The 13738-nt window shown below is 41.3% G+C and overlaps 2 protein-coding genes across 2 annotated transcripts in view; one reads left to right on the top strand and one right to left on the bottom strand.

Moving 5' to 3' along the window:
- Positions 1–13738, bottom strand: part of LOC135073114 (THAP domain-containing protein 5-like) — a 205032-nt gene that overhangs the window by 11893 nt on the left and 179401 nt on the right. The window lies entirely within an intron of this gene.
- LOC135073118 (tetraspanin-9-like) lies at positions 2801–13385 on the top strand. The gene is made up of 6 exons (XM_063967160.1): positions 2801–2925; positions 3713–3797; positions 5819–6010; positions 7082–7336; positions 11809–11940; positions 13179–13385. The coding sequence occupies exons 1-6, from the start codon at positions 2816–2818 to the stop codon at positions 13224–13226; spliced, it is 822 nt and encodes a 273-aa protein (XP_063823230.1). The 5' UTR covers positions 2801–2815; the 3' UTR covers positions 13227–13385.

Genomic DNA, 13738 nt, shown 5'->3' with positions numbered 1-13738 from the left:
TCAATTTAGTAACCCTGTGGTACAAATTATCCAACCGGTTGGCTAAATTGGACCGAAGCTCTGAACTCGTACTTTGTTGATTTGTGCTAAATATACAACAATCATGTTAATTAATACTTATGAAATAGTAAGTTGAATAATGTATCTTTTATTATATACCATGGACATTAGCAAAAACAAAAGAAAACTATGTGTAAAATGGGATTGAAAAAAACTGGTCCAAATTAGCGGACTCTCCCTTAAGTCGGGACAGGCACTCGACATTGAGTGGGTTGAAGACGTGGATGAATCGAGCCAAAACTTAGATTAATAAAACCAAGAGCCAAAACGAATATCGGGAGGATACGGAGATATTACCCGTGATCCAGAATTTAAAAGAATGGGTGAAAACCTCTAATATGTAATATATAATATTATTATTCCCTATTTTTAGGGTTCCGTAGCCAAATGGCAAAAAACGGAACCCTTATAGATTCGTCATGTCTGTCTGTCTGTCTGTCTGTCTGTCCGTCCGTCCGTCCGTCTGTCCGTCCGTTTGTCACAGCCATAAGAGCTATACTGTTGAAACTTGGTAAGTAGATGTATTCTGTGAACTGCATTAAGATTTTGATGCAAAAATAAAAAATAAAAAAATATTGGGGGCTCCCCATACTTAGAACTGAAACTCAAAAATTTTTTTTTCATCAAACACATACGTGTGGGGTATCTATAGATAGGTCTTCAAAAATGATATCGAGGTTTCTAAGACATTTTTTTTCTAAACCGAATAGTTTGCGTGACAGACGCTTCCAAAGTGGAAAAAAGTTGGTCTCCCCCCCCCCCCCCCCCCCCCCCTAACTTCTAAAATAAGAAAATGAAAAATCTAAAAAAAACATAATTATGATGTACATTACTATAAAAACTACCAACGAAAATTGTTTTGAACGAGATCTAGTAAGTAGTTTTTTTTAATACCTCGTAAATTGTAAACCGCTTATTACCGCGTAATCTTTCATACTAATAACTTAAATAAAAAATAATAATTTTAATTTCATAAATCAATGGTAGGTACGGAACCCTCGGTGCGTGAGTCCGACTCGCACTTGGCCGGTTTTTTACTTTTATATTATATTATATCAATGATTATTGCCAAAGAAAAAATAATAAAAGGTGATTCTATAACCAAGTGTTTTAATCATATAATACCCTATTTTTCTCAAATCTGCAATGTTTTAATTTTGTCAAACTGGTAATGACGTCAATTTTGGGATAAGGGGGGGGGGGGGGTCATTAAGAAATGATAGGATGATTGTAGGGGGGGGGAGTCTAAAATCTGAAAAAATCGATGACATAATTTATGGACGGCCCCTAAGAACATTTCTGGTATTAATCTTTTATTTTGTATGCAACAAGTTATCCATCCCGGATGTGGTGCATCGTGATTACAAACTACTGAGTTTCATGTTTTTGAATTAGTACCTATTGTGATCCTGATGTATGTGTTTTTGGTAGTTTTCTAATCTATCAATAAGTTTATTACTCAACTAAACAAATAATGTATTAACTTTACTTAGGTTTAGGGAGGGCCTTTACAAAAGTGTCGCCACACAATACCTACATGATAGGTGCCGCTAAAATATGTTAGCTGAGAATTAAACCTGGGACTTATAAGTGAAATTTCTAGTAATCGACTGATTTCTTTGAGATATGTTATGTTTAAAAAAGTGATTTACCTTGATTAAAAAGGAAGAAGAGAAAATTATTTCCGTAACAATATGAAAGTGTGTTATGAGGTTTTCATAATAACCATAACACGAAATCAAATTATCGTTGGGCGAGCCTGATGCCATAGTCCGCGTACTTACATATACTTACTACAAACACTTGCCTGACCCAGTTGGACGCATAAACATGTCAGCAAAGCCTTCGCGTTCTTATGGCATGGGCTGGGAGAATGGAGGGGCGCCGTGCGTGCCCACCTCGGCAAACAAACCAGTTGCCTCCGCTCCTCCGTGCGACCTGCACTCGACCGCGGAAACGAACGCAAACAACAGTATTGAATGAACACACCATTCAAAGCGACCCAGAGTACGCAAGTACCCTTTGACTGTGCTGTGAAAGTGACAGTGATGATAAAGTGAAACCGTTCCGACTGTGTCGGAGTTCGCGCCAAATTCTTCACTTACTTGAGGTGAATTGAACGTTACGTTTTTATTATATTGAAAGCAAATTTATTGCCGATTGTTAAGTCAAGTTGAATGCTTATCTCGCCTGTTAATCAAACTTTCACTTTTATTTATCAACAAGAGAACGTATTAGATGGACCTTGTGTTATCCCAGCATTACCTTGAGGTAAAGCGTTGCGTCCGCGCCGATCGCGTAATCCTACGACTGAGTATGTATGACTGAGTTGTCGGTAACTTCTCGTAAATGCATACAACACGAATGCGCCCGCGCTTGTACATGACATACATACATACCAAAACAATGGCATTAGTGTGCGTCAAATATCTGCAAATTGTGGTGTGGGCGTAAGTCAACACCTGCGTGTAAAGGCAAGCATCATTTCGTTGAATTGATTGAGCGAAAGATCTTGCTCATCATCCAATTATTCCGTACTTAATTGGTTTAATTAAAGTACTTTGTTTGACTAGCGACGACTTTATAGTCGTTAATGAATTGAAAGGTAGGTATGATATTGCTAACTTTCTAGGCCAATCTAGGCAAGTACCCTCCCTTTTAACTTTAACTTAATAATCTGTATAAGTACCCCGCATTTACAAATACCAAGCAGTCCGAAAAAAGAAGCGTGTGATTGCTTAATTTAAGATCTGCTATGATCCAAAGACGAGACACCATGAGGCTCAATTTAAATTTTAGTCCCATAAAAGCATTAAAAAAAGAAAATGATTTAAACAATACAGGCAAAGCAGTGAAATATTGGAGGTAAGATTTCCATAAATGTGAATACATGAACCTAGTTGTTACTTGTTTCAGCGTTCTCTACTAAGAGGCTTAGTTTAAATGTATAGTTTTACTTTTTCGTAAATCTCCAGGAGCCAACTAGATTTCCTTTAGATTAGTCAAATTCTTGTACTCGTAAACCTAGTTTTTCTCTAAGGTTTTTCTGTCATTTGTATCGAAAAATAGGAATTGTGTAAAGATTTGCCAAGATAAGAAGATATGGCTTTACAATCTTGATATTACATGTTTCTGTAAATAATTATAAGCATCATAATATTAAGAGAGTGATAATTTTCCTACATACTTATAGTAATGACAGTGATCTGACTTGAAACTGGTACCGGTCACGTTTGTATCTTTAGCAATCCCGTTGGATTTCATTTCTAACAAAGTTGTCGGTGTAGTTTTCTTGTAGGACAGGCAGGTAATAAAACCAGTTGTTTGTTGTCCCGCCGTTGATGTTTTATTTGCCGCCAATGTGAGTAGGTGGTGCAAATTGTACAAGGTGAGCATTTTCCCTTTGACTACTTACTTATTTATAATCTCTACATTATGCAGGGACATGTTCAGTAGTGATCATTTACCTATTTATTGTGTCTGTGTAAATGTTGGTCTAAGTACTTAATTATAAACACAAATAATCGATTATTAGGGAAATGAAGGAAAATTAGAGATTGCCTACATCAAATAAGTAAATCTCTGTAAAAAAGTTGCATGTAATATTTTCAGCGAGAAACGATTTAAAAATCCTTGTTTAATTTTTTTTCAGGACCGCCATGGGAATGGGAGGAGCGATGGACAGCTGCGGGCGGTGTATGAAGTTCTCTTTAATATGCATCAATGTTATTACCCTTGTAAGTAGTGTTTACACCCGTAGATAATACTTCATACTCGTAAATAGTAGTCTAGAGCTATGATAATAGTATTAGCTTTTAATGTATATGAACTTTAGTTTAAAACTTTCGTTCTACAAAGTCACAGTTCCGGGCGTAACTTTTGAGGAGTGGTTCTTTGTCGCCAGATTACGACTATGGGCACTCACGCCTGATTAGCCCTCTCCTTGTAGTTTATTGTTTAGAACTGGGGCAGCCATTTAGATCATATCTGGCGCTCGGACAGCGAGGGGTTAAATGGGGACGCAGGTTTAAGGTTAACGTCGGCTTTTCCGCTCTACTTCATACTTTACCACGAGCTTTTGTTTTGATTAACACCATAGAATTGTTTACTCTTCGTTAACAATTAAAACATCTATATTTAAGTTAGCCGTCGAGTCTTAAAATGCGGCGTTAATGGTTTTATTTGAGTTTTTTACGTGAAAGCTGTATACCTACTGCACGTTGGAAGAATTCTCATAATAATAAAACATGTTTACAAGTTACTGCAAGGCACGCGACGCGTAACGATGTTATTAACGAAGGGGAGTTAGAACCACAGCCCTTTGTTATTTTACATAAATAACTTAACAAAGAAAATCAATAAAAGGCAAAAGGGGAATGCACTTGTCAGTATACAGGAAACTATTATGTAGTAAGTAATGAGTAAGTATCGTGGTCTGATAAGCTATAAGTTGTAATTAGGTTTACTTATTGCCGGTGTAGAAAACAACTAAAGATTCAGAATTACTTAGATGGTAAAGAACCAAGAAGAAGTTGTCGGCAATGGGCAGAGGCGACAATATACGCTACAGCAACGCTTAGTTTTCGTTCATCTTCAGATCGGTGGCGCCATAGCGCTGGGCGTGGGGCTCTGGGTATGGACGTCGCGGTCGTTCTCAAACACCCTGATGAGCAACAACATGTTCAAGGCGTCTTTTATATGATCTTAGAAATCTTTTACGTTTCTAGGGTCATAGAAATCCTTTAGATTTGAGATAAACACATAAGTTTCCGTTCATCTTCAGATCGGAGGCGCCATAGCCCTAGGAGTGGGTCTCTGGGTATGGACGTCGCGGTCGTTCTCGAGCACGCTCATGAGCAACAACATGTTTATCGAGTCTTTATTATGACTCTAGCAATCATTTAGATAAATAAGTAATATTGCAGCATAGCATACCTCTACATGTTTAGTTTCGTTCATCTTCAGATCGGAGGCGCCATAGCCCTAGGAGTGGGCCTCTGGGTATGGACGTCGCGGTCGTTCTCGAGCACGCTCATGAGCAACAACATGTACATCGAGTCTTTAATATGACCCTAGAAACCATTCAAATCATTTAGATTTAAGTTAATAAATAAGTAATACTAGCTTTCCGCCCGCGGTTTCGCCCGCGTGGAATTTTGTCTGTCACAGAAAAACTTTATCGCGCGCGTCCCTGTTTCAAAAACCGGGATAAAAACTATCCTATGTCCTTTCCCGGGACTCAACCTATCTCTATGCCAAATTTCATCAAAATCGGTTCAGTGGTTTAGGCGTGAAAGTGAGACAGACAGACCAGACAGAGTTACTTTCGCATTTATAATATTAGTATAGATATAGGTATGCTACATGCTTAGTTTTGTTCAACTTCAGATCGGAGGCGCTATAGCCCTAGGAGTGGGTCTCTGGGTATGGACGTCGCGGTCGATCTCGAGCAAGCTGATGAGCAACAACATGTTCATCGAGTCTTTAATATAACCCTAGAAATCATTTAGATTTAATTTTAAAAATAAGTAATACTATAGGAATGCTACATGCTTAGTTCTGTTCATCTTCAGATCGGAGGCGCCATAGCCCTAGGAGTGGGTCTGTGGGTATGGACGTCGCGGTCGTTCTCAAGCACGCTCATGAGCAACAACATGTTCATCGAGTCTTTAATATAACCCTAGAAATCATTTAGATTTAATTGTAAAAATAAGTAATACTATAGGTATGCTACATGCTTAGTTTTGTTCATCTTCAGATCGGAGGCGCCATAGCCCTAGGAGTGGGTCTGTGGGTATGGACGTCGCGGTCGTTTTCGAGTACCCTCATGAGCAACAACATGTTCATCGCGTCGGTGGCGGTGGTGGTGGCCATGGGCGCCGCCATGATGCTGCTGTCGCTGCTCGGCTGCTGCGGCGCCGCTAAGGAGGTCAAGTGCATGCTGCTGACGGTACGTATGCGAAAGGCTTCATGAGATACTTAATCCGGAATCTTTTCACTGGTCTAGTCCCTTTTAGTAGATAACGCGTTTTTGTGCCAGATCAACAGAAACATATGGAAAGGGTTGCTACTACGAGTACTACAACGTCTCCAACTTCATGTGCATGTGGATTGAGTGATCCTTGCTTCAATCTTAACAAAAATCGAGGAAGTTTTACTTAAAATATGTTAAAACATGAGTCTCACAAAATAAAAAATCATATGTACCCTAATTAACATTTTCCTTTAGGAATCATCTAAGCCTGATATTTCTTAAATTATGGCCTTAATAAAAGCAAAATATATGCCAAGTAATTGTTAAAAACGATTAACAATTTTAGATACTATCTCAGTCTGCCTACGAAGTACATATGAGCAGATAGAGGTAAAAGTAAGGATCACTCACACGGCATACTGGAGGAAAGAATAAAGGTTAATTTCTTCCTTCAGCTTTTAAGTTTTGTCACACTTATTCTTTAACAAATTCGCTCGTCAGTTTGCACACATTTCCCAACAGTCTTAATAAATAGTCATGATTTTGAAGAGCACTCATACGGCCCACGTGCGGTGTGAGTGATCCTAAATAATCGTCATAACTTTGGAACGGGACGTGCAAGGGATTTCTGAATTTGTTAACAGTTTTAACATATTCTTAAAAACTTCATCGCAATGTTTTAACATATTTTAAGTAAAACTTCCTCGATTTTTGTTAAGATTGAAGCAAGGATCACTCAATCCACATGCACATGCCAACTTCTACTAAATTCCTAATTATTAAATAGGATTTTGTGGTAGACCACTCTTCGAGATCCGATAGATTAATTTCAAGATTTCAGAGTAATTAATCTACGCTACGATATATCCCCTTGACCTTCAAATTTTAGATACATTAGGAATTATGCATCATAATTTAACGAAGTATAAGCTAGAGTATGTCCATCTCCGATGAAACTGTTAAGGCTAAGGCCATTTGATCACAGAGTAGGTCACATAAAGCCTCAGGCGACCGAACTGCGTCTTACCCAGCAACATTTCCTTCCAGTACTACATCCTAGTGTTCATAATCTTCGTGGTGATGCTGGTGGGCGGGATCCTCCAGTTCGTATTCCGGGAGAAGGTCCTCACAACCCTGGACCGGGAAATGCACGCGGCCATCCCGTATTACGGCGTGAAGCCCGAGTACACTAAGGCGTGGGATGACACGCAGACATATCTCCAGTGCTGCGGAGTCAAGAACTATAAGGACTGGAACGGGAACATTCCAGAAAGCTGCTGCCAGGAAATATATCCTGGAAAGGTAAGCTTCGTTAATCGAATCCGGTTAGTTACGTTATGCAAAAAAAATGCCAAGTCTTTATTAGTAAAAACACTATGTGAATGGAAGGGATCCCGTTTTCTTCGCTGTCGGGAAATATACTCAACGTCAAATAAATCGCACCTTCCGCGACGCGAACTTTAAAGATTTTCTTCTGACATAATCATGGTGCCCCAACAATATTGGTGTTATTTGAAAGCCCAATAAATATCCTTAAAGAAAAACACATTTAATTTCTTAATAAATGATTAACATATACCATAAATGTGACTTGAAAAATGACCTCACTTTGGGCTCACCTGTGGGATCAATTAGACCAATTTTTATGGTTATAAAACCAAATAATGACCTCACGTGTCCTCTTTAACAGATGGATAGCGATTAATCCCAACTTAACAGTTTTATAGCCATAAAAGTTGGCTCAAGCGTAAATACCTATTTTTTGAAGAAGTGACTCTGGATCCTTCTAAAGATACATTTTTGGGGTAAAAGCCTTTCCTTTAATGAAATTAAGCTTAGAACTAGGCTTTCAAATGGTACCAATGTTGGTGGGAAGTGAGGATGCATACTTTTGAAAAGTGCTTGTTGCGGGAGGTGCGATTTATTTGATGCCGAGTGTAGATCATATAACAGTGGATATTAGCTAGTGATTACTTAACAACAAAACTGAATCATGTGATTTAACCATCTGTTAGTGAAATATGGCCTACAGATACAGCACCTACGAAGTAATTGCAGGATGAAGGTATGCAATTACTCATTATTTATACTATGATGAAGGTGACGCATTTCCGCAATTTCTTATAAGATAAATTACGATGATGATGAGTTACAAACAGCAACACAAAATTAAATGTTCTGTAACAAAACAATTATTAATAATATTCACGAGAGGTCACGCGTTGAAGTCTTTTATATGACCTTAGAAGCAAACATAATTTAATTTTATTAATATTGTTTTTAGTGGTTTAGAATTTAGTCATATTTATTATTAGCTCATATTAATACAACTTAGGTATGTACATTTTTTTTTGGTAGAGATTAAATTACCTTAAATGATGATGATGACGATGCAGTTGCACGCTAACTTATTAATAACAAATTCCTTTTGGCACTCATAAAATAAAATAGAATAAGGTAATAAATAAAAGAATAGACAGGACTTTTGTCTGAGGCTGACCTAATCCTAACCTTGCTCTTACAATCGAATTCTTTTTTATTGAACCCACAACAAAAGTTATTTTTGTCTGTCACTAGCCTAGTCTATTTCTTATAATTGACCGTTATCATTGGCGTTTCGTCGTTTCAGCCGAAAGACGTCCACTGCTGGACAAAGGCCTCCCCCAAGGATTTCCACAAAGACCGGTCCTGCGCCGCTTGCATCCAGGTACTTCCCGCGACCTTCACCAGATCGTCGGTCCACCTAGTGGGAGGCCTGCCCACGCTACGTCTTCCAGCTCGTGGTCGCCACTCAAGAACTTTTCTGCCCCAGCGGCCATCAGCTCTTCGAGCTATGTGCCCCGCCCACTGCCACTTGATTTTAGCGATTCTGCGGGCTATGTCAGTCACTCTGGTTCTCCTACGGATCTCCTCATTTCTGATTCGATCACGCAGGGAAACTCCGAGCATAGCACGCTCCATCGCTCTTTGGGTGACCTTGAGCCTTCTTATGAGGCCCATAGTAAGCGACCACGTCTCAGAGCCATACACCATCACTGGCAACACACACTGGTCAAATACTTTTGACTTGAGACACTGCGGTATTTCGGACGTGAGAATTTCGCGAAGCTTCCCGAACGCTGCCCAGCCGAGTTGGATTCGACGATTAACCTCTTTCTCGAAGTTGGACCTACCTAACTGGACTGTTTGTCCCAGGTATACATAATTGTCAACAACTTCGAGTGTAGTGTCTCCAACCTTCAGAGGAGTGGGTACAACACGGGCATTTGACATAATTTTTGTCTTGTCCATGTTCATTTTAAGACCCACTTGTTGAGAGGCTCTACTGAGGCCATCGAGCATTGTGTTTAGGTCCTCCACGGTCTCAGCCATGACTACGATATCGTCCGCGAAACGAAGGTGGGTGATATACTCGCCGTTGATATTTATGCCGAATCCACTCCAGTCCAGAAGCTTGAAAACATCTTCCAGGGCGGTGGTGAACAGTTTCGGAGATATGACATCTCCCTGTCTCACCCCTCGCTGCAACTGAATAGGTTTCGAGTTCTGATCCTGGAGGCGGACCGACATTGTGGCGTTTTCGTACAAGCCCTTCAGCGCTTTGATGTATCTATAGTCAATTTGGCACCGTTGGAGAGACTGTAGCACTGCCCAGGTCTCGATCGAGTCGAAGGCTTTTTCATAGTCCACAAACGCCAGACAAAGTGGCTGATTATACTCCTCGGTCTTCTGTATAATCTGCCGTAGCGTATGTATGTGGTCTATTGTACTAAAGCCTTTTCGGAAACCGGCTTGTTCGGGAGGCTGGAAGTCGTCGAGCCTGCGAGCGAGACGATTCGTAATGACTCTCGAAAACAGCTTGTAGACATGGCTCAGAAGTGAGATGGGTCTATAATTTTTCAACAAGGTTTTGTCGCCTTTTTTGAAAAAAAGTATCACCACACTTCTGTGCCATGCCGTAGGCGTTTTTCCCTCAAGTATGACGGAATCGAACAGCCTCTGAAGAGCCTTTAGTACCGGCGTTCCGCCTGCTTTCAGAAGCTCAGCCGTGATTCCATCATCACCCGGTGCCTTGTTGTTTTTCAGCTGTTTGAGAGCCATTCTAATCTCGTACAGGCTGACGTCCGGGATATCTTCGGTGTAGTGTCGGGTCAGTCTAGCTCTTGGGTCTTCGGCTAGATTTGTGACAGGTGTACGTACACTCGTGTATAATTGTCCGTAGAACTTCTCAACCTCTTCCAATAACTCAGGCCCCGACGAGATGTCTCTGCCATCCTCGGTCTTCAGCTTGGTCAGTTGACTTTGGCCAACAGACAGATCCCTAGCGAACACTTTAGAGCCTTTGTTACGCTCAATCGCCTCTTTAATACGATCTGTATTAAATTGGCGTAGATCGCGAGTCAAAGACTTGGAGATCTGTCTGTTAAGATGCCGATACTGAGCAGCATCTTCAGAGGACTGCAGAACCAAGTTTCGTCTCTCTTCCATAAGTTTATTGGTGAGGTCAGAGATCTTTTTGGTTCCTTTTGGACGACGGGTTTTAAAGAACTTAGACCCAGTCGTTTGGACAATTTCCACGAACCTGTCATTGTATTCGTCCACATTTTCGCAGTCTCCTAGGCATTCGAAACGATTTTGCAACTCGAGCTGAAAGCTTTCGGGGTTTTGGAGTTGGATGGGCGCTGGGCGGAGCGTAGACTTCATCAGTCGACGCCTCTCGAGCTTGGGTCTGATATTCAATGTGCCTCTTACCATTCGGTGATCGCTTCCTGTTTTGACCGAGTTGATCACAGAGACATCATTGAATATATGCTTCTTCGTCGACAAGATGAAGTCGATCTCATTTTTTATAGCGCCATTGGGATGCAGCCATGTCCACTTTCGCTGTTTTGGCTTCCTGAAGAAGGAGTTCATCATAAAGAGGCCCTCCCTCTCCATAAAGCCAGCCAGCAGTTGGCCACGTGCGTTCCTCTCTCCATACCCAAATTGCCCCACTTTCAGCTCATTATCGCTTCGTCTACCCAGCTTCGCGTTGAAGTCCCCCATCACAACGGTAAAATGGGACCGGGAGCTATGTATGGCTCTGGAAATATCCTCATACATAGTCTCCACTTCGTCGTCGGGGTGTTCCGTGGTCGGTGCGTATACCTGTATGACCTTCAGCGAATACCGTTTGGTGATTCTGAGTATAAGGTACGCTACCCTCGCCGAAACACTCTCGATCTGGACCACGTTGTTGACAAGGGACTTGTGGACGATAAACCCGACACCACCCTGGGACTGCTGGTCGCCCTCCCGGAAATAGAGCAGGTTTCCGGATTTCAGGATTATGGTGTCCTCCCCCTCTCTTCGGACTTCGCATAATCCTACGATATCCCACCGCAACCTGCTCAGTTCTTCCTCGAGTTCGGCGAGCCTCACGTCAGTCCGCAGCGTGCGAGTGTTAAATGTTGCCAGGGCCAGAGGTCGTCGGGGTTGGTAGCCTGTCGGTACCCGGTGATTCTTAGCACCCCTCGCCCCACCGTTACCGTGACCGCTACCGTGGCCCGGGATAGTGGGGCCGCCGGGGACTAGGGGCCGTGTTTTTTTGTTCCTCTCCATGGGGGGGATTTGCCTTAATCGCCACGCTTGGCAGGCGGGTTGGCGATCGCAGTTTTTTATAAGGTTTCGCACGCAGACGCTGCTGCCCGTCCGGTGCTGCAGGGATTTTGTCGCCTCTTACGACACGCCTCCTCCATTGGCGTTTATTTTACTCTTTTTCTATGGTGTTCCAGCGCCGCGACTGCCAGTCGTTGCCCAACCCGACCAACATGTATACGGACGGCTGCTACCTGAAGGTGACGGAGTTCCTGAGGGAAGACGCCGTGTACGTGGGCGCGGCAGCTATAGTTGTCGCGCTTATCATGGTAAGTCATTCATTAGATCTTTTTTCACTAGAGAAAAAATTGACCCTTAGGCCCGCCATACACGGACAGCTTGAGCAGTTAGTGAACATACACGGACCACTCCTGTGGTCAAGAGTCAACAGCTTGAAGCTGCCAGTGATAACTGCTCGAGCAGTTGGTATTAATTGCTCAACAAATCACAAGCGCGCGCGCCGTGGAATGAAAAAAGTGGGTGGAGGTAACTGCGCGAGAGCTGTCGACAGCTCGAGCAGTCAGTGTATGGCTGGAGAGTGGAGACTGCTTGGCCGCACGATGAAAATTCACCGTGCTGTCGACCGCCCGAATCAGTTGCAACTGCTCGAGCGGTTCGTGTATGTGCGTCCATAGAACTCTGCAGTTCAATGTGCAGTCGCCGCTTGAAACTGTCGACCCTGACTGCTTCAAGCGGTCCGTGTATTGCCGGCCTTAGACCGCTTTCACATTAGGGCGTCAGAAGTACGACAGCAGCACGGCAGCGGCGTTTTGTGAAGGCAGGCATAAGCTGTATCTAGGAAATTATCGGCAGCGCGTCTGTCGCATTGCTAAAGTCGCCTAAACAAAAGAGCGTTTTCACTCTTAGTCCTGATTAAAATTATTTTAAACACAAACATGATGGAAGGGATAGTTTTACTGGCTCCAATAAGTTCCTGATGACTTTATCAACAAGTAGAGAATAACAAATTAGTCATAACAAAAAAAAATCTGGTAGAGGCCACAGGCCACGTACCGGAAAGCGCAGCGTAGGACGTCCACCCACAAGGTGGATCGACGACCTCTAAAGGTAGCGGGAAGGCGCTGGATGCAGGCCGCCACCAACCGGCCATTGTGGAAATCATTGGGGGAGGCCTATGTTCAGCAGTGCACATCCTATAGCTGAAATGATGATGATGATGATATAAATAGTAAATAGTATCCAAAAAGTTACATGTCCATTCGTATTCGTGAAATGAAAGTATATGGTAACATTTTTGGATAACTACTCTTATTATTAGACTAGCTTTTCCCGCGGCTTCACCCGCGTGAAATTTAGTTTGTCACAGATCGTCATAAATTACAGCCTATATGTTATTCTGGATTATAAAGAATAATACTGTAAAGTTTCACCAAAATCCGTTCAGTAGTTTTTGCGTCAAAGAGTAACAAACATACATCCAGACATCCAAACTTTCGCATTTATAATATTAGTAGGATTGATACTTATTCAGTGTTTTTCATTTCAGGTACTAGCTCTGATACTATCGTGTGGATTATTCGTGAAGATAGAGTGAACCAGACCATGAACTCTACAAAAAGTGACCTAATTGATGTATGTATTGACTGTTTGATTGAGAGTGTGATTGCAGCTCGCTTCGTACTTTATTTGTGTTCTCAGATTTTTGTAATTTATTTGGAAAAGTGATTAAAGTATGATCTACAAATTAATATAACTTGTTTTTTTTTATTCGTTACAATACCAAGATAGAAAATATTATAGAGCTCTATTATGTTAACTTGAGCTAGAATTATGATTTCATAATTCTTGGAAGTAGTTGCATTATTTTACATTACATTACGTTTATCACACATGCCAGGTGCGATATTTTTCTTATTGTAAAAGTAATATTATGTTTAAGTATTACGGATTAGAAATCAAACGATAGGTGTGCTCAACCGAAACTACGATTCTAAATTAAAAAAAAAAACTTTTTCTACAACCAGTAACTTTTTTTATTGATAAAATTGCAACAAACATTTTTAACAAGTTATTTAAAAATATAATTTTCATGGTCATTAGCATTTC

This window comes from Ostrinia nubilalis, chromosome 7 (genome assembly GCF_963855985.1).
Source record: "Ostrinia nubilalis chromosome 7, ilOstNubi1.1, whole genome shotgun sequence".
NCBI classification, from domain to species: domain Eukaryota; kingdom Metazoa; phylum Arthropoda; class Insecta; order Lepidoptera; family Crambidae; genus Ostrinia; species Ostrinia nubilalis.
Note: the sequence above shows the minus strand (reverse complement) of the source record. Positions and strands in the feature narration are given on the sequence as shown.

What these genes read in the sequence shown, in the direction of transcription:
- LOC135073118 (XM_063967160.1), top strand. Translation starts at nt 2,816, where the DNA reads ATGATCCAAAGACGAGACACCATGAGGCTCAATTTAAATTTTAGTCCC. An exon ending in TCAAGTGCATGCTGCTGACG is followed by an intron (nt 6,011 to 7,081) that starts GTACGTATGCGA and finishes ATTTCCTTCCAG; the next exon opens with TACTACATCCTAGTGTTCAT. An exon ending in TAGTTGTCGCGCTTATCATG is followed by an intron (nt 11,941 to 13,178) that starts GTAAGTCATTCA and finishes TTTTCATTTCAG; the next exon opens with GTACTAGCTCTGATACTATC.